Here is a 26,712-nt window from a genome sequence, read left to right as displayed (position 1 = left end):
CCGCAGAGACGCCTGGCGGTGGCTTATCCATTCGCGGATAATTATTTTGCTAAGTGGGAATCCCCTCCACAGGTGGATTCTCACGTGACCTGTCTTGTCCGTAGTGCCACATTGCCGATGCCATCCATGTCCTCCCTTAAGGATGCTACGGACCGCAAGGTAGAAATCTGCCTGAAGTCCGCTTATTCCCTTGCAGGGGGGGCAGCACGGCCGGCTATGGCCATTTGCTGGGTTGCCAGAGCGATGGAGCGCTGGGCGGATTCATTAGAGGCTTCTTTTGAATCCGACTGTCCGGCCGAACAGGCGGAGTTGATTGGCAATCTCCGTGATTCGGCCACCTACATCAACGAGGCGGCTCTAGACATTAGTACTCTGGTGTCTAGAATTTCTTCAGCAGCGGTAGCTGCTCGTCGCACCTTGTGGCTGCGATCATGGAAGGCGGACGCAGATTCCAAGAAGGGTCTGGAAGCGTTGCCGTTTACCGGAGAAGTTCTCTTCGGTCCGGATCTGGATAAGATTGTGGCCACGCTGGCGGCAGCCAAATCTGCTTGTCTCCCGTCGGCCGCTGCTCCTTCTGGTTCTGGACCATCGTCCTTTCGGTCATCTAGGGCCCAGGGCAGGCCCAAACCACAGTCGTTTCCTCGACAGGCTGGCCCTAAGAAATCGGTCAAGCCCCGGAAACAGGCATGGAGTACCAGACGTCCGGCCCCCAAGCCAGATGACAAGCCTGCGGCCTGACGGTCCGGGTCTCCCCTTGGGGGATCCCTGGGTGGGAGGCCGCCTGCTGCAGTTCTCCCGGTGTTGGTCGTTCACTACGACAGACACTTGGGTTCTGGAGGTGGTCTCCCACGGGTACGCCCTCCCCTTCCGGCACAGACCCCCGGCTCGATTCTTCACCACTGGTCTACCATCAGACCGGAACAAGGCTACGGAGCTGCGGAAGGTATTGCACACTATGCTCCAGGCTGGAGTTATAGTGCCTGTTCCATTCTCCCAGAGGGGCCAGGGTTTCTATTCAAATCTATTTTTGGTACAGAAACCCAATGGGTCATATCGTCCGATTCTCAACCTCAAAGCACTCAACAAGTCTTTGCGGGTCCCGAAGTTTCGGATGGAGACCCTACGGTCCATCATTCTGGCGCTGGAACCTGGGGACTATATGGTGTCATTGGACATACAGGACGCTTACCTGCATGTCCCTATTCTTTTGCGCCATCAAGAGTTCCTTCGGTTTGCAATCCGCAGCGACCACTTCCAGTTTCGGACGTTACCTTTTGGCCTGGCGACAGCACCACGTGTTTTCACCAAGGTGATGGCGGTCATGGCGGCTTCACTGCGGCTGCAAGGAGTCCGCATGTTGCCGTACTTGGACGACCTGTTATTGGTGGCAGGATTTCCAGAGCTCCTGTTACACCACTTGGACCTGACCATTGCACTGCTGCAACGGCACGGCTGGCTAATCAACTGGCAGAAGTCCACTCTAATCCCGTCTCGGAGGATTCTGCATCTTGGAGCCTTATTGGACTTGGGACAGCAAAGGATCTTCGTGACGGAGGACAAGATCTCTGCTTTACAGTCAAGGGTGCGCAGTTGTCTGCACAGCCGCCGGGTGTCCTTACACTCGGCGATGAGGTTACTGGGCTCCATAGTGTCGGTGTTCGACATGGTGGAATACGCCCAGTTTCACTCCAGACCTCTGCAGCACCTGATCCTGTCCAAGTGGAACGGGCTGCCTCAGTCTCTGAAGTTCCAGACGATTGTGCTCACCCCGGAGGTTCGCCTGTCCCTTGCGTGGTGGTTAAAGACGACCCACCTCAACAAGGGACGTCCGTTCTGGGTTCCAAATTGGGTCCTGTTGACAACGGACGCCAGTCTTCGGGGCTTGGGAGCAGTTTCGGGTCCACACTTGTTCCAGGGCAGGTGGACGCCGACAGAAGCGGAGCTTCCAATCAATATCTTGGAACTCCGTGCGGTCTTCAATGCTCTCCAGCAGGCACATCGGTTTCTCCATGGTCACCCGGTACAGGTCCAGTCGGACAACGCTACCACCGTGGCCTACATAAACAGGCAAGGAGGAACCCGAAGCCGGGCGGCTCTCGTAGAGGTGTCTCGGATCCTGGTTTGGGCGGAGCGCAATCTTCCGGCCATATCAGCGGTCTTCATCCCGGGAGTGCTCAATTGGGAGGCGGACTTTCTAAGTCGCCAGGACGTTCATCCGGGGGAATGGTCCCTGCACCCGGACGTTTTTCAACTACTGGTGGACAGATGGGGTCTTCCAGAGATCGACCTCATGGCGTCCCGGCACAACAACAAGTTGCCGGTGTACGGGTCTCGCACAAGAGACGAAGGGGCGTCTCTGGTGGATGCTCTGTCCGTCCGGTGGACGTTCAGGTTCGCATACCTATTCCCTCCTTTCTCCCTTCTTCCACGGGTAATCCGGAAATTCAAACAGGAAGGAGGGACGCTCCTGTTGATAGCTCCTGCGTGGCCCAGACGGCACTGGTTCTCAGATCTTCAGGGTCTGTCCGTGGACAGTCCTCTGCGGTTGCCGCTACGACCGGACCTTCTGTCTCAGGGTCCTTGTCGTCACCCGGACCTGACTCGGCTGTCTTTGACGGCGTGGCTGTTGAGACGGCCATGCTGAGGTCCCGGGGGTTTTCCAGCTCTGTGGTGCGTACCATGTTGCGAGCTCGGAAACCGTCTTCCGCGAGGATATACCATCGCGTGTGGCATACGTTCTTCCAGTGGTGTCGACCGAGAGGTTATGCACCGCGGGAGTTTCGTCTGTCTCGGATTCTCGCCTTCCTGCAAGCGGGACTGGATCATGGGCTTCGCCTTGCTTCTTTGAAGGTACAGGTTTCGGCCCTGTCTGTCTGGTTTCACTGTAGGATTGCTACAATCCCGGATGTGCGCACCTTTATGCAAGGTGTTGTCTGCATTCAGCCGCCCTTTGTTCCACCTGTGGCGCCTTGGGATTTGGCTGTGGTCCTGAGGGCTCTCCAAGGACCGCCGTTTGAACCACTGGGCTCAGTGGATCTTAAATGGCTAACAGCTAAGACTGTTTTCCTTCTGGCTATTGCTTCGGCCAGACGTGTTTCTGAGTTAGGGGCTCTTTCTTGTAGACCCCCTTTCTTGGTTTTTCATGGGAACAGGGCAGTGCTCCGCACTCGGCCCGAGTTTCTTCCCAAAGTTGTTTCCCAGTTTCATGTTAACGAGGAAATCGTTGTTCCGGCCTTAACTCACCGGGTCTTTCCGTGGGTGAGGCCTCTTTGGATGTTGTACGGGCCTTAAGGACTTATGTTGACCGCACTTCTTCGTTTAGGAAGTCGGACGCTTTGTTTGTCCTCTATGGCTTCCGTAAAAAGGGTTGGCCTGCTTCAAAGCAAACTTTGGCAGCCTGGATCCGTATGGCTATTTCTGAAGCTTATCTTCATGAAGGCCTACCGGTTCCTCCTTCTCTGAAGGCTCATTCCACTAGGTCTGTGGGTCCTTCGTGGGCAGCTCGACGTGGTGCCTCTGCAGTCCAGATCTGCAAGGCTGCTACGTGGTCCTCTGTCCATACCTTCGTGAGGTATTACAGGTTTGACACCTTCGCCTCTCAGGGTGCTTCCTTCGGGCGGCGGATTCTCCTTTCTGCACAGGAGCGTCCCCACCCTTAAAGGATACTGCTTTGGGACATCCCCAAGGTATCCTGTGGATACCCTATGGACCCTGAAGTAGAAAATATGAGATATGGTAAGAACTTACCCTTGTTATCTCTATTTCTACGAAGTCCATAGGGTTCCACAGGACTCCCGCCCTGTCGCACCTGTGCTGCAGATGGGCTTTGCTCTGGTCACCGGTTTTTCCGTCTCCCTCTGGTGAGAATGTGATTCTTGTATGTGTCCAGATCTTTGTTCTCTCTCTTCCTTCTCCTCCTCCGGCCTATGGCTTGGTGACTAACTGAGATGCCTTGGCTCGGGGGCGGGGTATAGGAGGGGGACCTAGTGCATCCTGGGAGGCTGAAAGCTTAACTCTTTGGTGCCCTGCGACTGACGTCACACCTATACCCCAAGGTATCCTGTGGAACCCTATGGACTTCGTAGAAATAGAGATAACAAGGGTAAGTTCTTACCATATCTCATATTATCCTAATCCAAGAAATGTTTTTTTGTTTAGTGGATTTAGGGGCTAATTCAGATGCTTGCAATGCTGAAAGCAGATTCCTGATTATCTCTGCCTCTGCCAGATTTACAGGCAGTGACATTTACGGGGTGGTGTGGGAGGGGCCGGCGTTCCCGGAAACGGGGATGTTTCCGCCACGTTTTCTGTGAGTGGCAAGGCCAGAGGCTGCATCCATGGACGCAGTCCAGCCTGAGTAAGCTGAGGCTTAGGGCTATTACACAAACAATGGTATTGTCCAGACATAAAAAAAGAACTTTTTTTTTTTTTTCCCCCATGGATCACTCACTTTCACAAGCAGCTTTGCAATTCCATCCATTACTGAATCATCCCCTTAGTCCTCAATTAAATCTGCTGATGTCTAACAAATTCACTGTTCTGGTACATCAACTTTTATAATGACGAATTATCCAAATGAGAGCGCCACAAATATATCGATGTGAATGCAATCAAATGCAGACACCATTTAGCATGTTAATACTTAGTTTATATGCCCCAATGAGGTTCCACCTATCATCTGAAAGTCTGGCACCAGACTCCAAGGAAACCTCAGCCCCGAATGGACAGCTGGGAATCTTTTTTTATTTTCCTCCATAGGGCTCGATTCAACTCAATGCAAATTGAATAATGCCAGGAAGGAGCTCCCAGAGCTATTCAATTCAGTGTGCTGATAAGCCCGACTAAGGCCCGTATTCAATTATTTTCGCAACCGTAATACTTTTTAGCATGCCATACTTTTCGCTGACATCGCATGTTTTGGCTGCGAAAACTTTTCATGCGCGCCTCCGCTATTCGCCGTATTCAATTCCAAAGGATTCCAAATCCAACCCGGCAAAACTGAAAAAGGCAAAAAGTGCTGTAAAAAATGGGGGAATCAGCCTGACACCCCCAAGAGATGCACTAACATTGGGGATCAATATAGATGTCCCTGAATAGGCCTAATAAAGCTATTTGGTGTACTTAAGGTGTGCCATTGTCTTCTATTTAGCATCTTTACACAAGTGTTGAAGAATAGCTTAAAGCAGTGTTTTATGGTGAAAATAAGTTGTCCTGTCAAATTTGGGGTTCATGAAAATGGGGGCAAGCATGGTTTAAAGTTGCTAAAGTAAAGTTTTAAAAAATGTTAAAAATGCACCTGTCGCAAGCACCTGCAATCCAAAAAACACCTCACCCCTACTTGCAGACCCCCCAGAGGCTATTTAGCTATTTTTCAAGGTTGTTCCCCCACTTTTGCACTTTTTCGCCCAGTTTTTAAAGTCATATTTTTTTTGGGTGTTCCTCTAGTTTTTTTATTTATTATTTTTTTTTTTACGTAGATATCCATTGGGGAGCTGTCCAAAGGGTGCAGAGTTGTTTTCCTCTCCTTTGCATCCCTAAAATAGTGATTTTGCACTTTTTTCCGACACCTATTCATAGGGGAATCTTTTTCGCATATTGCATTGCGTTTTCGCTTACAGGTAAAGTCTTTGGAATTGAATGCGGCGCAAAGTTTCTGCCTGGTGAAATGACATCATCCGCAAAACTTTTTGCCTGGAATTGAATACGGACCTAAGGATTTCTGCTTGCATCCCTCCGACAAAAGTACAGGCGTGATGCTGTTTTCTGCCCTTAGCACAGCAGAAACAGCATCGCGCCGGGAAGTTTAGTCGGCGAATGCCCTTTCTTGCGACTAAACACCCTATTTAAGGCACGAGGGGTGGGAGAACGGGCATTCCCCGACCTAGTAGTGTGCAGAATTGAATAGCTCCGGGAGCTCCTTTCCGGCGCTACTCAATTTGCGTTGCATTGAATTGAGCCCTTATTCTTGAGTTATGTGATATTTTCCAAACTACTTGTTACTTTAATATAGAGTAAATACAGTTTCGTTTGTACAGGTTTGTCCTTCTTTGACATCATTAACCCAATGTGAGTCAACTCTTCAGTCTTGTTAAATATATGTATATATTATAAAAAGCTGTAGAATGTGAAAATAACTGTGTTTCATCTACTTTAATTCGAATACAGGAGATGGCACGACCAGTGCTCCCATCTCTCCGTATACTTCCTACTGCTCCTGATACCTTCACCGTACTTGATCAACGGTTGCGTATGGCAGAGGAACAAGCAGAAACCATTATTACTGACCTTAAGACACTTGGTGTTACTAGCCACAGGTGAGTATATAATGAGTTAGTGCAATTTATCCCATGGCTATACACATGATCCAGGTTTTTCATATTTTTTTTTCAAGTCCCTTACCCAAATAAAAATAGTACAACATGTTCTGTAGGTTAAGGTTGGACAAATGGCGTGCATTATTTCTACTTCGGTTACATTTAAATAGCAAACCTTGCATCATAGATAACCAATGGTGGATACTCCATGTGTCCTTCTAAAATACCACAACTATTCCTATTCCCAATACTGTGTTTCTTAAGGTTGTCACAGTTAAGAAATGCAAAGCCATTTGATGTACTTTATATACTGCTGTTGTGACTCTTAACATCGACTTTCAGTTGAGGCAATAGCAAAATGGCCAGAAGAGCTTTTGTAAGTGCTATAGACCGAAAATCCAGGGTTTCAATTATTGACATTGCAGTAGAACATCTGGTAGGGCATCTGACGTTCCTGATGCTGCTTCGATTTATGCGGGTCTAATTGATGGTAGAATTGTAGCCTCAGAATTCTGTGTAATGTACACTTTGGCTTTAAGGCCTGGGAAGCTGATGCAAAGTCTTAGAGTATACTTGAGTCCCTACTTTTCTACTTTAGGGTATCCACAGGATACCTTGGGGTATAGGTGTGACGTCAGTCGCAGGGCACCAAAGAGTTAAGCTTTCAGCCTCCCAGGATGCACTAGGTCCCCCTCCTATACCCCGCCCCCGGGCCAAGGCACCTCAGTTTAGTTTGGTGCCCGGCCGGAGTCGGGTGCACCTGTTGGAGTGGGGGCTAGAAGAGCCCCTGAAGCTTTTTCTTCATGCAGCTGTGGCTGCACATCTGGATGAACAGCATGGACAGTCAGTCCTGACGTCCATGCTGTCTTCCCTACACCCCGCCGGTACCAGAACGCCGGTACTGATCCGGGGATGCTGGTGGGCATCTGGGGTCACAGCTAGCGGTGACCCCAGATGTTCCGGACCATGGCCGGATTCAAGGGGGACAGAGGTAAGCAGCGGGGTCCCGCGGTGGGTCCCCGCTGATCACATGGTCCTAAGTCCCCAGGCAGGGGGCTCCCTGGGGACTGGCTGCAGCGTGGAGCCAGGCGACCAACCTGCGCTGCCACTACCCCCTGGGACAGCGGACCGCAGCAGAGCGGTAGCGCTGCGGCGTCCCAGGGGTTAAATGCATGCCAGGGGAGCGCGCCTTCCCTGTCTCACAGCCGGCGCCTCCCCCGCTGCACACAGCCCTCTCTGCATGCTGCCGACTGGTCCTGTGGCAGCGCTCCTCCCCCAGGCCAGCCTCCTCTCTGCTCCTCGGCGGCCATCTTCTCAGAACGCATGGTGAACGCTGCTGGAAGCGCTGGACGGAAGCATCGTGGTCTGGGTCCCCCCGCATACCTCTCCTCCGCTGTGGTCAGGTCTGTGTATGCAGCGCTGTGTCCTACCAGGCCCTGTGTCTGTGTAGTTGAGTGATCAGCGCTGTTAGTGCAGGAATTGTTATTTTTCTGCATTGTATGTGACTGTGCTAGCGCTGCTGCCTGTAATCTTTTCTTCTCTAAACTGTCAGCTTTATTACTGTCCCTGTTCTTTCTGCTAAAGCCCTTGCGGTGCGGTGCTGCAGGGTGGTCTCTCGCCTATTTAATACTTAATTGGTGAGAGAGGTCACATACGTGGTGCCATCATGTCTGAAAGTGATTTTCCCCTCCGGCTACAGTGTACCACGTGCAAAGTACCGTTAGCGGAGGGGGAGGGTAGCGCGGAGGGCCTTTGCCGGCAGTGTTTGTCCATGGCGCGGCCTATTACGGTTACAGCACCGGTACAGGAGCCGCCCTGGGCTTGTTTCGCTCAGGCGTTAACAGCTTTAGTGGACCAGTTAGCTCCGCAGCCCGCGTTTACTCCGATGGGTTTGTCCCAGCAGTCTGTGGTGTCGTCACCCATGCAGGGGTTCCCACGACAATTGGTGGTACCCCACAGTCTCCCTATTTCCCCGCTCCCGGGTTCTCAGGAGCCAGCGTGGGTTAACTCCCTGACGAGTTCTGTACAGCACTTGTCGGATGTGTTGCAAGGGGAGTCTGTGATGCGGTCTCATAAAAGGCCGGTGGCGTCTCTGTCCGCTCCTTATGAGGATGACGAAGGGACGTCTGATGATGGGGAGATTCTAGATCCTTACGATCAGGAACCTCTCCATACTAAGGACGCTGATGCTAAGTCCAAAGTATATATTCCTGGACTTATTCGGGCGGTCCGCACAGCCTTGGTGATTGAGGACGAAGTTCCCCCAGCGGCTAAATCTAAGTATGCCTTTTTCAAAGATGTGAAGGGCGATGCCACAGTCTTTCCTCTTTCGGGTCAGTTGGTGGACCATTTAGAGGAGGCGTGGAAACAACCTGGCAAAAGATACCAGCCGCACAGACGCCTGGCGGTGGCTTATCCGTTCGCGGATAATTATTTTGCGAAGTGGGAATCCCCTCCACAGGTGGATTCTCACGTGACCCGTCTTGTCCGTAGTGCCACATTGCCGATGCCATCCATGTCCTCCCTTAAGGATGCTACGGACCGCAAGGTAGAAATCTGCCTGAAGTCCGCTTATTCCCTTGCAGGGGGGGCAGCACGGCCGGCTATGGCCATTTGCTGGGTTGCCAGAGCGATGGAGCGCTGGGCAGATTCATTAGAGGCTTCTTTTGAATCCGACTGTCCGGCCGATCAGGCGGAGTTGATTGGCAATCTCCGTGATTCGGCCACCTACATCAACGAGGCGGCTCTAGACATTAGTACTCTGGTGTCTAGAATTTCTTCAGCAGCGGTAGCTGCTCGTCGCACCTTGTGGCTGCGATCCTGGAAGGCGGACGCAGATTCCAAGAAAGGTCTGGAAGCGTTGCCGTTTACCGGAGAAGTTCTCTTCGGTCCGGATCTGGATAAGATTGTGGCCACGCTGGCGGCAGCCAAATCTGCCTGTCTCCCGTCGGCCGCTGCTCCTTCTGGTTCGGGACCATCGTCCTTTCGGTCATCTAGGGCCCAGGGCAGGCCCAAACCACAGTCTTTTCCTCGACAGGCTGGCCCTAAGAAATCGGTCAAGCCCCGGAAGCAGGCATGGAGTACCAGACGTCCGGCCCCCAAGCCAGATGACAAGCCTGCGGCCTGACGGTCCGGGCCTCCCTTTGGGGGATCCCAGGGTGGGAGGCCGCCTGCTACAGTTCGCCCAGTGTTGGTCGATCACTACGACAGACACTTGGGTTCTGGAGGTGGTTTCCCACGGATACGCCCTCTCCTTCCGGCACAGACCCCCGGCTCGCTTCTTCACCACGGGTCTCCCATCAGACCGGAACAAGGCTACGGAGCTGCGGAAGGTATTGCACACTATGCTCCAGGCTGGAGTTATAGTGGCGGTTCCATTCTCCCAGAGGGGCCAGGGTTTCTATTCAAATCTATTTTTGGTACAGAAACCCAATGGGTCATATCGTCCGATTCTCAACCTCAAAGCACTCAACAAGTCTTTGCGGGTCCCGAAGTTTCGGATGGAGACCCTACGGTCCATCATTCTGGCGCTGGAACCTGGGGACTACTTGGTGTCATTGGACATACAGGACGCTTACCTGCATGTCCCTATTCTTTGGCGCCATCAACAGTTCCTCAGGTTTGCAATCAGCAGCGACCACTTCCAGTTTCGGGCGTTACCTTTTGGCCTGGCAACAGCACCACGTGTTTTCACCAAGGTGATGGCGGTCATGGCGGCTTCTCTGCGGCTGCAGGGGGTCCGCATGTTGCCGTATTTGGACGACCTGTTATTGGTGGCAGGATCTCCAGAGCTCCTGGTACGCCACTTGGACCTGACCATTGCACTGCTGCAACGGCACGGCTGGCTAATCAACTGGCAGAAGTCCACTCTAATCCCGTCTCGGAGGATTCTGCATCTTGGAGCCTTATTGGACTCGGGACAGCAAAGGATCTTCGTGACGGAGGACAAGATCTCTGCTTTACAGTCAAGGGTGCGCAGTTGTCTGCACAGCCGCCGGGTGTCCTTACACTCGGCGATGAGGTTACTGGGCTCCATGGTGTCGGTGTTCGACATGGTGGAATACGCCCAGTTTCACTCCAGACCTCTGCAGCACCTGATCCTGTCCAAGTGGAACAGGCTGACTCAGTCTCTGAAGTCCCAGACGATTGTGCTCACCCAGGAGGTTCGCCTGTCCCTTACGTGGTGGTTACAGACGACCCACCTCAACAAGGGACGTCCGTTCTGGGTTCCAAATTGGGTCCTGTTGACAACGGACGCCAGTCTTCGGGGCTGGGGAGCAGTTTCGGGTCCACACTTGTTCCAGGGCAGGTGGACGCCGACAGAAGCGGAGCTTCCAATAAATATCTTGGAACTCCGTGCGGTCTTCAATGCTCTCCAGCAGGCACAGCGGTTTCTCCAGGGTCGCCCGGTGCAGGTCCAGTCGGACAATGCTACCACCGTGGCCTACATAAACAGGCAAGGAGGAACGCGCAGTCGGGCGGCTCTCGTAGAGGTCTCTCGGATCCTGGTTTGGGCGGAGCGCAATCTTCCGGCCATATCAGCGGTCTTCATCCCGGGAGTGCTCAATTGGGAGGCGGACTTTCTAAGTCGCCAGGACGTTCATCCGGGGGAATGGTCCCTGCACCCGGACGTTTTTCAACTACTGGTGGACAGGTGGGGTCTTCCAGAAATCGACCTCATGGCGTCCCGGCACAACAACAAGTTGCCGGTGTATGGGTCTCGCACAAGAGACGAAGGGGCGTCTCTGGTGGATGCTCTGTCCGTCCGGTGGACGTTCCGGTTCGCATACCTGTTCCCTCCGGTCTCCCTTCTTCCACGGGTAATCCGGAAATTCAAACAGGAAGGAGGGACGCTCCTGTTGATAGCTCCCGCGTGGCCCAGACGGCACTGGTTCTCAGACCTTCAGGGTCTGTCCGTGGACATTCCTCTGCGGTTGCCGCTACGACCGGACCTTCTGTCTCAGGGTCCTTGCCTTCACCCGGACCTGACTCGGCTGTCTTTGACGGCGTGGCTGTTGAAACGGCCATGCTGAGGTCCCGGGGGTTTTCCAGCTCTGTGGTGCGTACCATGTTACGAGCTCGGAAACCGTCTTCCGCGAGGATATACCATCGCGTGTGGCATACGTTCTTCCAGTGGTGTCGACCGAGAGGTTATGCACCGCGGGAGTTTCGTCTGTCTCGGATTCTCGCCTTCCTGCAAGCGGGACTAGATCATGGGCTTCGCCTTGCTTCTTTGAAGGTACAGGTTTCGGCCCTATCTGTCTGGTTTCACCGTAGGATTGCTACAATCCCGGATGTGCGCACCTTTATGCAGGGTGTTCTCCGCATTCAGCCGCCCTTTGTTCCACCTGTGGCGCCTTGGGATTTGGCTGTGGTCCTGAGGGCTCTCCAAGGACCGCCGTTTGAACCACTGGGCTCAGTGGATCTTAAATGGCTAACAGCTAAGACTGTTTTCCTTCTGGCCATTGCTTCGGCCAGACGTGTTTCTGAGTTAGGGGCTCTTTCTTGTAGACCCCCTTTCTTGGTTTTTTATGGGAACAGGGCAGTGCTCCGCACTCGGCCCGAGTTTCTTCCCAAAGTTGTTTCCCAGTTTCATGTTAACGAGGAAATAGTTGTTCCGGCCTTTAACTCACCGGGTCTTTCCGTGGGTGAGGCCTCTTTGGATGTTGTGCGGGCCTTAAGGACTTATGTTGACCGCACTTCTTCGTTTAGGAAGTCGGACGCTTTGTTTGTCCTCTTTGGCTTCCGTAAAAAGGGTTGGCCTGCTTCAAAGCAAACTTTGGCAGCCTGGATCCGTATGGCTATTTCTTCATGAAGGCCTACCGGTCCCTCCTTCTCTGAAGGCTCATTCCACTAGGTCTGTGGGTCCTTCGTGGGCAGCTCGACGTGGTGCCTCGGCAGTTCAGATCTGCAAGGCTGCTACGTGGTCTTCTGTCCATACCTTCGTGAGGTATTACAGGTTTGACACCTTCGCCTCTCAGGATGCTTCCTTCGGGCGGCGGATTCTCCTTTCTGCACAGGAGCGTCCCCACCCTTAAAGGATACTGCTTTGGGACATCCCCAAGGTATCCTGTGGATACCCTATGGACCCTGAAGTAGAAAATATGAGATATGGTAAGAACTTACCCTTGTTATCTCTATTTCTACGAAGTCCATAGGGTTCCACAGGACTCCCGCCCTGTCGCACCTGTGCTGCAGATGGGCTTTGCTCTGGTCACCGGTTTTCCGTCTCCCTCTGGTGAGAATGTGATTCTTGTATGTGTCCAGATCTTTGTTCTCTCTCTTCCTTCTCCTCCTCCGGCCTATGGCTTGGTAACTAACTGAGGTGCCTTGGCCCGGGGGCGGGGTATAGGAGGGGGACCTAGTGCATCCTGGGAGGCTGAAAGCTTAACTCTTTGGTGCCCTGCGACTGACGTCACACCTATACCCCAAGGTATCCTGTGGAACCCTATGGACTTCGTAGAAATAGAGATAACAAGGGTAAGTTCTTACCATATCTCATATTATTGCAGATAGTGTTCTTCTCTCAACTGGAAGAAATTATTAGTCAGACTAGAGAGTAAAAATAGTTCTTTCCATCACATTAATGCTCCCTAGAGGTTCTAGTATAAAGTCCTTTTTGCTTCACCAGAAAAGCAATCCTCCACTCTGCATGGAGGGCAGCAAAGACTGAAACAGGCTAGGTGGGTAAGTTTACTATGGAGTGTTTTCCAAAACCTCCGCGCCTCCACAGTGTCTTCAACACTTTTGGCAGCTAGATTTGCTTGTGGGCTGCAGGAAGGAGGTTTGGAGGAGGCTTTTGTCAGTTTGACATCTTTTTAGATGGGTTTTTTTCAGTGTGCAATCTGCCATAAATGTATGGCAGGCTGCCTGTTCCTACACATGTGTTTTTTATATATATATATATATATATATATATATATTATATTATATTATATTATATTATATTAGTGGTGAGCGGGTTCGGATTTCTGATATCCGAACCCCCCCGATCCGAGTCAGGCTCGACTTTTCCCGCCTGACTCTGATCTGAAATCGAGGCAAAACGTCATCATCCCGCCTTCCGAGTCTCGCGGGTTTTGGACCCTATATAAGGTACCCGCGTCGGCGCCATTTTCTCACTCGGCTGTGGACAGTGAAGAGGGAGGGTGGGAGTTAGGGCTGGCTGGGCTGTGTAGTGTAGTGTAGTGTAGTGCTGCTGTTGTCCACTACTTCAAAGTCCATAGGGGCTGGCTGTGTTGTGCTGTGCTGCTGTTGTTAATAGGGGCTGTGTCCACTACTTCAAAGTCCATAGGGGCTGGCTGGACTGTGTTGTGCAGTCAGTTCTCCATAGGGGCTGTGTCCACTCCAAAGTCCTGTGCAGTGTCCCAGTCCTAAAGGGGTGCTGTAGTGTTGTCCAGGGGGTGCTCTGTCCATCAGGGGTGCTCCCCCCAAGTGCTAAAAAAATAATATTTTTTTGTGTGTTTGTGAATTGTGTGCGCAGTAGCTGCACGTGCATCAACAAAGTAGTGCCAAGCGTGCGCCTGTGTCATAAGTAAAGGGCCGGCTGGCTTGACCGTTAAAGGGTGCTGTAACCCCCAAAGTACACTCCAGTCCAAACCAAAAAAAAAATTATTTTCTGTGTTTGTGAATTGTGTGCACTGTGGCTGCACGTGCATCAACAAACGAGCAGCGCCAAGCGTGCGCCTGTGTCCCATAAGTAAAGAGCCGGCTGGCTCATTTCTTAAAGGGTGGTGTAACCCACAAAGTGCACTACTCTCCAGCAAAAATAAAAAAATATTTTCTGTGTTTGTGTGCGCTTTAGCCGCACGTATATATCAATATAACATAAATGGAGGACCAAACTTTCTCCGATAAAAATAAAATAGGGAAAGATCAAGAACCACTTGCTCCTAGTGCTGTTGCTGCTGCTGGGAGTTGTTCATCATCCCAGAGAGGAAGTAGGAACATCACTACTTTTACTAAACAATTGACCCTCCAACAGTCCCTAGCGATGAGGATGAAGTACGACAGCAGTCATCCTGAAGCAAAACGTATAACTGAGGCCTTGACTGCTATGTTGGTGTTAGACGTGCGTCCGGTATCCGCCATTAGTGCAGTGGGTTTTAGACAATTGATGGAGGTAGTGTGTCCCCGGTTCCAAATCCCGTCTAGATTCCACCTGCATCCTCAAAGCAGCAGCGACAAGCGTGCGTCTGTCTGTTAAAGGATGGTGTAACCCTCAAAGTGCGCTCCACAAACAATAAAAATATTCTTCTTCTTTTTTCTGTCTTTGTGAATTGTGTGGGCTGTAGCCGCACTTGCATCCTTAAAGCAGCAGCGACAAGCGTGCGTCTGTCTGTTAAAGGGTGGTGACACCCTCAAAGTGTGCTACACAAACAATAAAAATATTCTTCTTCTTTTTTCTGTCTTTGTGAATTGTGTGGGCTGTAGCCGCACTTGCATCCTTAAAGCAGCAGCGACAAGCGTGCGTCTGTCTGTTAAAGGATTACATCGGTGACAGCATCCAAGTAGGCATGTCAGACAGTCCGTACCTGTACTGGCAGGAAAAAGAAGCAATTTGGAGGTCCCTGTACAAACTGGCTCTATTTTACCTGAGTTGCCCCCCCTCCAGTGTGTACTCCGAAAGAGTGTTTAGTGCAGCCGGGAACCTTGTCAGCGAAAGGCGTAGGCGGTTGCTTCCACAAAATGTGGAGAAGATGATGTTCATAAAATGAATTATCAACTCTTCCAGGGAGACCAGCCTCCAGAACGTACAGAGGGACCTGTGGTTGTGGATTCCAGCAGGGACGAATTAATACTCTGTGAGGATGAGGATGTACACAACACTGAAGAGGGTGAGGAATCGGTGGATGAGGAGGATGACGACGACATCTTGCCTCCGTAGAGCCAGTTTGTGCAGGGACAGATTAATTGCCAGCTTGTTTTGTGGGGGCCCAAACGAACCAATCATTTCAGCCACAGTCGTGTGGCAGACCCTGGCGCTGAAATGTTTGGTTTGTTAAGTGTGCATGTCCTGTTTATACAACATAAGGGTGGGTGGGAGGGCCCAAGGACAATTCCATCTTGCACCTCTTTTTTTTCTTTGCATTATGTATAGTTTGGGGCCTAGTTTTTCAAACTGCCATCCTGTCTGCCACTGCAGTGCCACTCCTAGATGGACCACGTGTTTGTGCCGCCCACTCGTATCTCTTAGCATAGTCATGCAGCTACCTCGGTGCAACCTTTTGGACATAAAAACACTATTGTGAGGTGTGAGGTGTTCAGAATAGACTGGAAATGAGTGGAAATTAAGGTTATTGAGGTTAATAATAGCATAGGAGCAGAAAAACCCACAAATTCTGTGATTTTAGCTGTTTTTATGCTTTTTTAAAAAAAAATACAGATCCAAAACACAAAACCCAGAACCCAAAACACGGAAGGGTGGTTTTGGCAAAACCAATCCAGATCCAAAACACGAAGAAAGATCCAGATCCAAAACCAAAACACAAAACACGAAAAGTGGCCGGTGCACACCCCTAATATATATATGTGTGTGTGTGTATGTGTGATATATATATATACACACACTTCGATGGAATATTTTACTTGTACGAAATGTAAAGCCGCACTACCTAATGCAAGTTTGGAGCCGTGCATCCTGCGAATCTGTGGCTTAGGGTTCGTGCGTGTGTTAAATGGGGACAGCTGATCTAGTGGAGCCAAATCCTTTGTGGAACCGACAAAGTGAGCAATATCTTCAAGTAGTTGTACACAAACCTTCGTATATTTCGTAAAATTCCCAGAGAATTTTATTTCCAGAATTCTATGTCCTCTAGTGTTGTGAGGTCTATGTGTCCGGAGCCTCCTTGGATGAGAAAGTTTGAAAAATCTGTCCCGAGGTCTGGTGAAAGTGTCTTCCTACCTACACAAGTTATTAGACACTGCCCCTAATAAGCCATGGAAATGCCAAAGTTACTTGCAAACTTATTTTTAGAAGATTCACTTCACTTCTCTTTTCACAACAGGAGGGAGTGGTTTCTGGAGAGTCTCATTTTGAGGATCAGCCTTCGGAGGATGAACTTTCCACTAGGCAAGAAGTCGAAGACTAAAGTTTTAGTCATGAGACAGATTCTTGTTTTAAGAATGTACAAATGTAGCCGCGCTCATCTGTGCTGCGACTAGTGTACCTGCGTCTATGGTGAGCGCGCTCATATGCACGACCTAGACTTAATGGGGTGAACGCTGGCCGTGCCTAGTCGCAGTCCGGCGAGAGCTGCGCGATGCGTAGGCCTGAAGGCATGTATCACTGCAACAATGTAGATGGCTACATCTGTTGGGGTGCAGGAAAATAAATCTTCTTAATTCACCACAACTCTGACTTTTTGGCGAAGCTTGACAAAAACCTCTAGACAGTGTATTGTAAATCATTATTTTTAGGTCAGTTATTCTTTGCATGAGGTAGATATAGTTTCCTGGAATCTCCTTCTAAAGTGGATATTCCTATTGCCCAAAGCTGCCACAATCCCTATTCCTAATGCTGCTATCTCTTAAAGACAGACAGGAAATGTAAGTTGATACTCAAATCTGTTTTTGTAGCCATGGGATCCTTACTTGGACCCATTTTGGCATCTGCTTGGGTCAATAAGGCAACTATAAAATGGACAGAGCAAGTCAGTGTGGATATTCAGTCAGGGTTGCCTTTTGCTGAATCGTCGCTTTTAGTGGACCATATAAACGAGGCATCAATATATTGTAGAATCAATCTTTCAAGTGGTCCTCTGCTATATCTGTTGCTGCCTGACTCACCCTTTGGTCTTTGGAGGCCAAAAAGAACATTGGAGCATTACCCTTTTGTAAGCTATGTTCTTTTTGGGCCAGAACTAGACTAAATTATTTCTTAGGCTACTGGAGGAAAAAGTTTGTTTCTTCCAGTCAATGCCCCCAAGTCAAAAAGTTGACTGTTGCAGTTATTTAATCTATGAGGCGGATGAAGATAAATTTCTGGTAGGGGCCACAGCTTTTACATCAAAGGAAGTACCCAGATGGAAAAAAAGCCTTGGTTGGGTAAAAGGCCAAGAAACCGAGAAACCTTCTGCATGTTTGGACCACACCTTGTTCAGATTCTGTGGTGGTGGTTCCGTCTTTACGTTACCGAGAACAGTGTGACTAGGTTATCTATCAAGAAGTAGGTCAACAGGATCATCACAAGAGGATATGTTTTGAACCTCGTTAGCCTTCCATCCACAAAATATCTGCAAACTCTGGTTCTCAAGATTTGCTCTGATAAAGGCTATTCAGTCTCTTTCATCAGCGTGGTTACAGTTCTCGGAGATCATTGGGGTCTGAGCTATTATTCACATATGTTTTTTGTTTAAAGACCATATTTCTGCTTTAGACAAATCTTAATCTCAAGGGTCTAAACTTTAATTTATGAGTGGACAAATATTGGATGAATCCATTTGCTCTGTGATCAGTTCAATGGAAACCGGTGAGTTCCTCATTTCTTTAGACATCAGATGCATATCTACACATACCGATGTGAAATGACTATCAGCGTCTTCTACTGTTTGCAGTGCAGGACAAATATGTTCAATTCATGGCTCTCCCTTGCGGATTGGCCACAATGCCCAGAGTATTCTCCAAGGTGATGGCTGTCATGGTGTTTATTTTGCAATCCGAGGGAGTGCCGGTCAGCCCCCATACATCAGCAATCGATTGTGGCCATTCTGCAATCTGCAATCGATTGTGTATAAAAATCTGCAATGTATGGGCTTCATAGATCGCAGATTGCAACCAAAAAGTGATTGGAATTGTTCAATCAGATTGTCCAACATGTTCGATTTCACAGATCGAATGGGGCTGTAGACTGCTAGTGTATGAACATGATCAGCAGATTTGCAGACTGTTACTAGTAAAATGATGGACCTTTCAAGATCGGCAGATCTGTGTTTGCTGAAAATGATCTACAAATCACTGAAAAAGATCTGTAATGTATGGGTGCAGATTGCTAGATTGGGAAATCCTAAAATCTGGCAATAAATCTTCAAATTGTTCAATTGTGGTTTTCAGATTGCTGATGTATGGGGGCCTTAAGATGACATCTTAAACAAAGCAAATTTTGCAGAACTATTACTTTCCCATCTCCACCTGATGACAACAACACCATTAGAGTTAAATGGCTGGATAATAAATTACCCAAAGACACTGGTTCCAGCTCAGCAGATGGTTTTTCTGGATCTATTATTCGATATCCGGTCCCAGAGAGTTTTTCTTCCAGTGGAGAAGTTTCAAATGCTCCAGTCCCAGATCAAGTCACTGTTGGCTCGCAAACATGTTTTCATTCCGCAGTGCATGAAACTGATGGGAAGCCGTGCAGTTCACACGCATTCATTCAATACTTTTTCAAATTGAATGTTTAGCTAGGTCCAGATTTTGTGTCTCTACATGAAAGTTTGACAATCTCTAGTGGCTAATACCACAGAACCTAATCTTGAAAAGCCTATGATGACCGCAACGCTCTCTCTATTTTCTAGATGTGGTGAGAGTGTTGTATTTTTATGTGGACAGGATCTTGCCTTTCCACAAGGCAGAATCTCCCTGTTACTATATAACTCTCATAAGAAGCAGGCCTGCTTCTAGTAGGTCTATTGCACAACAGTTTACAGCTATACATTGACAGTTGTATACTTCAGAGATATTTCTGATTCCTGATCTGGCCTTGGCTTAACTCCCCCAGGTCAGTGAGCTCTTCTTGGACGGTAAGCCATGGTGTTTTTGTGAAACAGCTGTGTCAGGTGGCAGTTTGGTCCTCTGTTCATACAATCACCAAAATTTACGAAATTAATATATTTTTAACCAAAGACGCCAGTTTCGGTTGTAAAGTTTTATGCATCCCTTCAGCTAAGTGTTACTTTCCTTTAAGGGCAGCTTTGGATCATCCCCAAGGTACAGAAATGTCCCTGAAATGCACAAATGAGAGAATAGGATTTTTGGAATTATCATAAATCTGTTTCTCTGATGCCACATGTGGGGTCACTGCAATCTCTCCCTATTTTATTCTGGTTGGTATCATTTTTGTTAAGACCTACTTATGGACTTTGATAAGAAACTGAAAATGTCTGGTGGAGGGGTATAGAGCGGAGAGGCTTAGGGGTCAGCGAATAGTTACTTTGGTGCTCTGTACACCCCAAGGTACACCAGTTTCCCCCAAATACACTCAGTGAAACAGAGATTTTAGGATAAAAAATCAAATTTTATGCATCCAACAATGGTAATTTTGCTCACAACTTTTTTTTTTTTTACTTTTTCCTTTTTCCTTTTGTAGCTGGTTTCAACTCCCTCTGTCCTTTTGGTCTTGCTTAGTAAACTTCTTCCCAGCAGGCTACGTGATATAGAGGGGAATGTGTTTCAGACTGTACATCCCATAGTTCCATTAGGTGATTTTGAAACCAGGATTTAACTTATTCACAACAATCAAAAATGTCTTGCTGCTTATAGCTTTTCTCTCATTTGTCTTGTACTTGATAAATTTGCCAGCACAAAATTGGAATACCAAAAGTCTTCAGAGAGTCTTCCCCCAATCAGTCCAGTGAGGGCCCGTCCAGCATTCTCTGAAGAAAGTACATTATGGAGTAACTGTCAGAATCTTGTCAGTCGTACGTGTCACATTGAAAGCATGCTGCAAACTCTGAAACTTACTGTTTTGCAACTAAATTCAAATCGAGAATTGGATACAAGACACTGTGGTAAGAAAGATCTAGACCTAAATCTTTGTAATGATGGCCCTGGGAAAGTTATAAAATATAGAAACAATATTTCACTTGTGTGATATGCAAATGTAGAATATAAAGCTATTTTATTGTTACTAAAGAAAATTTTACTTTTACACTTCCCATTCACAAAGGATCGTCCCTGACCATTGCAAATGTGTTTTATGCAATTACATGATCAGCTTGCTAAGATATTATGCCTCTAGGTGAACTAGAACAGCATTTGCATGTAATAAAAGAAGAGCATGCTAAAGAACTAAAAAAGGCACAACTAGAAATACTGAGACTGCGTCAGTACTTGAAAAGTCCGGCTAAGGTGCGGGAAAAAGAAGAGGAACCCAAAGAGAGGTTGGGTGCTACCCTGGAGTTTGCATCAATGACTAAGGTACATGACAAAGAGATATGTGTAAGACTGACAACTGTGTGAGCATACCCACTGTGTTTATTAGGATTGGTACCAAACTTGTGGGAGGGTTTAGCTATGGAAGTGGATTCAATATGTGAATAATGTTAAATTATTCATTACAGTTTTGCGTTATCTTCCTCAGTGTGTCAGGGGCTGGGAATGCATTTTATGGAACCAAGGGGAGAGTGGCCTGAAAAAAAAAAAAAAAAAAAGTGGGAACCACTGGTCATGGTTAACAACCACTTATGTTTGTTATTAACTATAAGGGAAAATGTTTTGTTAGTATTAAAAGGTGTTCTTCTCTAAAATAGCCTACAGTCACTGTTCTTGTTTTTAGTGCTGTCCCAATGTCAGTTTACTGCAGGGGCTTCTGAAATTTTGTATCATTGAACAATCTGTACATTTTTATGCTACAGCGAATGACTAACAAGTCATGCGCACACATGCTATAGTGTTCTGTAGATGGTTCTTTATTGGTTCTCTTATAATGCCAATGTGTGTACCTTTCCTGTATCCCAAAAGGGGAACTTGGGCAGAATTCAGAGTTGGGAATAGAGCAAGTAACTGTGCATCTGGGTAAGACCATGCTGCACTGCAGTTGGGGCAAATGTAAAATGTGCAGAGAAAGGGGTGTGTCCAAGCTGAGATCTAAATTGCAGTGTAAAAATAAAGCTGTCCAGCATTTGTGGGCTACATGCAAAAATTGCTAGTATTTCTTCTTCCTCAACTAGGGGGCACAGGGATGACACTGGGTATAGCCTGGAGAGGTGAGTCTGGGCACCAAATAGTTAATTAAAATTACCCACAAGCCCAGGATCCTCTCTTCTATACCCCGCCCTCAGCCACTGAACCTCAGTTTGAGTTTGGTGCCGGCAGGAGCTGGGCACCAGTTTATAGGAGGGCTGCTTTATGTGGTCCCCTGCAGTGGATTTATTTATTTTTTTTACATTATTTTTACTTGAGTGGGCAGTGTAAGGCGCCGGTGACCGCAGCACTGGTGACTGAGTCCGTGACTTCGGCCGCGAACTCCAGAACATCCGGAGCTGCAAGCCGCAGCCGCCACTCAGTAGGGAACATGAAAGGCGGCTCCCTGCATTAGGGAACAGGTAAGGCGACTCCCTGCATACAGGGAGCCGCGTGTTTGTGGCTTCTACCACAGGGGTAGGAGCCCTCCGGTGGTACTGGTAGTGGGGTCTCCCGCATTTCCAACTAGACAACCAGGGATATATACAGTAAATGGAATAGATCCATTAATCCCGGCGCTGGTACCAGGAAGTAGTTACTCAGAAGTAGTAAAAAACTTTGAAATATCGAAAAAAAAACCTGCAGCAAGTGAACCAAGCTAGGTGAAGGCTAGTAACTAATAACAGACTAAATTAAATCAAATGTCACTGCGCTGAGTTCTTCAATATATATCTATATGGAGATGTAGATAGTAACACCACAATAATCTGCTTCCTATTAAGGCACACAAGAGGCTTGCTTGTATATCAATTAATATTTATTATTGAATGAAAATCATTATTATGTAAGTATAAAAATTATTGCACAATCATTTAAATAGGCCTATGCATCAGCATTCTGTATTTGTAATTAAGTATATCAGTCAGTAGAAATAATGTTGCGCATACATGTGTCTCATATACAAATACTATGTTGCTAAATGTTCATAATAAGAAACAGGCCAATTTGTATTTCTCAAACAAATTAGGCTGGTACTGTAAGTAAGAAAGAGGTGCTTAAGTGACACTTAAATGTCCAATGTTCAAATCACTTTACACTGGCGTCCCAGTGAAGTATATAACAGTGCTAGGTGATACAGGAAAATTAAAAGTATTTACCCTTCCAGGTTTATTTGTATATTGTCCCGGACAGGTCCTATAGCAGTATATGATGTCGGAGGCCAAAGCAGTTTGGTGGTGGTGTTTAATAGCCGGCCGCTGTGTGTTAACAGGTTCCCGGTAACTCAGTCCGTGTTAGTGACCAGAGACACGCTGCAAAGAAACTACACTGCATGCTCGCTGTGCCGGAACTACTGGAATTTGCTGGCACGCTACGTGTAAGCAGTCAACCCCCCCCCCTTCTCTTCCCCCCCCCCCCCTTCCCTCCCCCTTGCAGAATCCATTCCAATGGTTTGAAAGCGCTCAAGGTCTGTCCCCTTCGGGAATAACCTAATAGTCCACTATGGAGTCACTTTTAGTAGCATAAGTAGAGCTCCGATAAATCCGTAATCAATGCGTTTTCGTTCCTTACAGGCTGGGAACTTTTTCAAGATTGAATTTAGGAGCTCCGTTCCTCGGCTTTTATCCTCCATCTCTGATTTGATCATTAGTTTTTGTTTAATTAGTTAATAGGCTATATGGGTGTGACGTAACCAATCTATATAGAAAATCTTATTTAATACACCAATATATAAAAATCAGTGAATAAAGATCACAAACCATAATAATGTTGCTGGTATAGAAATGAAGATAAAAATAAAAAAATGTATACTTTTGTATTATCGTATACAAGCCTCTTATGTATAATACTAATTCTGATACTACTAAATTATTTACTATAAGTGATGATAATGTTAATAAACTTGATATTGAGCCTACAACAATGCTATGATCTCCTTAGCTTTTATAGTAAATTGGCTAATAATCTATAGATCTTATAGCAAACATAGGAGAGAAAAATTAAGAGAATAATTAAAATGAGATTTCATTTTCCAAACAGGGATTAGAAATCAGATTGGTATAAATAAAGTAAAGTTAATTATGTAGCCCCCATATATTGAGAAAAAAGGTTTTGATAATCCGAGCGCTTCACAACTATGAGATAAATGCTGCAATAGGTTAATACGGTGTGCACCCACAGTACACCATAAAATAGACAAGTATAAAAACAGAGGTAAACCTTTGCACGAAAACCTCAGTGGGGAATTACTCTCCAATAGTGGTATATTGGAATAACCATAAAGTCAACATAAAAAAAATCCATAAATTTGACGTTACTGTATTAGTTCATCCAGGTTAAATCACTACATGCATGTGTCCTCTTCTTAAAAATACACTGGTCTGCCCAAACAACACACTGGTCACTTGCTATCTTCTTCAAACACACTGAAGTGCCTCTTGTTCTTCAAAGACAGATTAGGGAAACAAGAGAAGGCCGCAATAGTGTGATAACATCTAAAATCGGGTCTTGTTTAAGTATTTATAATTATCTTGTATGATTTTCTTACTTAGTCCTGACTTGATGTTAAATTTTGACAAAAATTCAACATGATCTTTTGCAGATAGATCTTCATTAAAATTTCATTTTCTTTCTACTATTTATCCAGGACTTAAGTCTTTTTATTCTTAGGTTTAACTAATGGCAAATCGGACCTCTTCAGAGAGATCAAGTTCTTGCTTGCTCTAGGAGTTGTTCTGGATACCCCCTTTTCTTAAATTGAACCATCATATCCTTCATTTGAAAATGAAAGTCAGTATCATTACTGCAGTTACGTCATAATCTAACAATCTGATTTTTTGGAATATTATCAATCCATGGTTTAGAACGTCCACTGTTATAGTGGAGATAATTAATGGAGATAATTATTAGTCCCCACTGGATTGTTGTAATTAGAGGAAACCACAACATTATCTTGTACAGAGAATGCGATATCCAAATAATTGTTGTTAAATTAAAAGTGTGGGAAAATGATAAGTTGAACGTGTTGGTGTTTAGATAATCTACAAATTCAAGTGCTCGTGTTAAACCCCCTTGCCAAATATTAAACAAATTGACTATATAACAGTCATAGAGGACCAGATTTTCTCTATATGGGCCGCTGCAAACGAACATTTATGGAAATGTGTGTGTATCTGTGTGTGTGTGTGTGTGTACATATATATATATTAGGGGTGTGCACCGGCCACTTTTCGTGTTTTGTGTTTTGGTTTTGGATCTGGATTGGTTTTGCCAAAACCACCCTTCCGTGTTTTGGGTTCTGGGTTTTGTGTTTTGGATCTGTATTTTTTTAAAAAAAAGCATAAAAACAGCTAAAATCACAGAATTTGTTGGTTTCTCTGCTCCTATGCTATTATTAACCTCAATAACCTTAATTTCCACTCATTTCCAGTCTATTCTGAACACCTCACACCTCACAATAGTGTTTTCATGTCCAAAAGGTTGCACCGAGGTAGCTGGATGACTATGCTAAGCGACACGAGTGGGCGGCACAAACACGTGACCCATCTAGGAGTGACACTGCAGTGAGGTGCAAGATGGAATTGTCCTTGGGCCCTCCCACCCACCCTTATGTTATATAAACAGGACATGCACACTTTAACAAATCAATCATTTCAGCGCCAGGGTCTGCCACACAACTGTGGCTGAAATGATTGGTTCGTTTGGGCCCCCACAAAACAAGCTGGCAATTAATGTGTCCCTGCACAAACTGGCTCTACGGAGGCAAGATGTCATCCTCATCCTCCTCATCCACCGATTCCTCACCCTCTTCAGTGTGTACATCCTCATCCTCACAAAGTATTAACTCGTCCCCACTTGAATCCACCACCACAGGTCCCTCTGTACCTTCTGGAGGCTGGTCTCCCTGGAAGAGCTGATAATTCATTTTGATGAACATCATCTTCTCCACATTCTGTGGAAGCAACCTCCTACGCCTTTCGCTGACAAGGTTCCCGGCTGCACTAAACACTCTTTCGGAGTACACACTGGAGGGGGGGCAACTCAGGTAAAATAGAGCCAGCTTGTACAGGGGCCTCCAAATTGCCTCTTTTTCCTGCCAGTACAGGTATGGACTGTCTGACATGCCTACTTGGATGCTGTCACCGATGTAATCCTCCACCATTCTGTCAATGGTGACAGTATCATATGCAGTGACAGTAGACATGTCAGAAATTGTTGCCAGGTCCTTCAGTCCGGACCAGATGTCCAAACTTGGTCCTGCCTGCCCTGCATCACCGCCAGCGGGTTGCTTAGGATACCTAAGTTTTTTCCTGGCAGCCCCAGTTGCGGGAGAAAATGAAGAAGGAGCCGTTGACGTGTCACGTTCCGCTTCAGCTGACAGTGTGTTCACCAGCAGGTCTTTGCACCTCTGCAGGCTTGTGTCGGCCGGAAAGAGAGACACCACATAGGCTTTAAACCTAGGATCAAGCACGGTGGCCAAAATGTAGTGGTCTGATTTCAACAGATTGACCACCCTGGAATCCTGGCAAAGCGAATGAAGGGCTTCATCCACAAGTCCCACATGCCGAGCGGAATCGCTCCGTCTTAGCTCCTCCTTCACTTTCTCCAGCTGCTTCTGCAAAAGCCTGATGAGGGGAATGACCTGACTCAAGCTGGCTGTGTCTGAACTGACTTCACGTGTGGCAAGTTCGAAGGGCTGGAGAACCTTGCACAACACGGAAATCATTCTCCACTGCGCTTGAGTCAGGTGCATACCCCCTCCTTTGCCTATGTCATAGGTGGATGTATAGGCTTGTATGGCCTTTTGCTGCTCCTCCATCCTCTGAAGCATATAGAGGGTTGAGTTCCACCGCGTCACAACCTCTTGCTTCAGGTGATGGCGGGGCAGGTTCAAGAGTGTTTGCTGGCGCTCCAGTCTTCGGCACGCAGTCGCTGAATGGCGAAAGTGGCCAGAAATTTTTCGGGCCACCCAAAGCGTCTCCTGCACGCCCCTGTCGCTTTTCAGAAAATTCTGCACCACCAAGTTTATTGTGTGAGCAAAACATGGGACGTGCTGGAATTTGCCCAGATGTAATGCCCGCACAATATTGGTGGCGTTGTCAGATATCACAAATCCCCAGGAGAGTCTAAGTGGGGTAAGCCACTGGGCGATGATTTCCCTCAGTTTCTCTAAGAGGTTGTCAGCGGTGTGCCTCTTACTGAAACCGGTGATACACAGCGTAGCCTGCCTTGTAACGAGCTGGCGTTTCTGAGATGCTGCTACTGGTGACGCTGCTGCTGTTGCTGCGTAAGGTGATACATCTACCCAGTGGGCTGTCACAGTCATATAGTCCTTAGTCTGCCCTGTTCCACTTGTCCACATGTCCGTGGTTAAGTGGACATTGTGTACAACGGCATTTTTCAGGACACTGAGGACACTTTTTCTGACGTTTCTGTACAGTCTCGGTATCGCCTGCCTAGTGAAGTGGAATCTAGACGGGATTTGGAACCGGGGACACACTACCTCCATCAATTGTCTAAATCCCACTGCACTAATGGCGGATACCGGACGCACGTCTAA

The 26,712-nt window shown here is 47.5% G+C and overlaps 1 protein-coding gene across 4 annotated transcripts in view; it reads left to right on the top strand.

The window, feature by feature from the left end:
* Nucleotides 1-26,712, top strand: part of CCDC150 (coiled-coil domain containing 150) — a 183,867-nt gene that overhangs the window by 2,676 nt on the left and 154,479 nt on the right. For 2 of the 4 annotated variants that reach the window (XM_088479720.1, XM_088479721.1), the window contains exons 2-4: nt 6,166-6,314; nt 19,833-20,041; nt 20,272-20,450. In XM_088479720.1, the coding sequence (XP_088335846.1) occupies nt 6,166-6,314; nt 19,833-20,041; nt 20,272-20,450 (537 nt within the window). Of the gene's footprint in view, nt 1-6,165; nt 6,315-19,832; nt 20,042-20,271; nt 20,451-26,712 lie in introns of those variants that run through there. The other 2 variants (XM_088479723.1, XM_088479722.1) reach the window with 2 other exon arrangements.

The sequence above is a fragment of the Taudactylus pleione genome, unplaced genomic scaffold (assembly GCF_031769625.1).
Source record: "Taudactylus pleione unplaced genomic scaffold, aTauple2 ptg000244l, whole genome shotgun sequence".
In the NCBI taxonomy this organism is placed as follows: Eukaryota; Metazoa; Chordata; class Amphibia; order Anura; family Myobatrachidae; genus Taudactylus; species Taudactylus pleione.
This window is presented reverse-complemented; position numbering and strand designations above follow the sequence as displayed.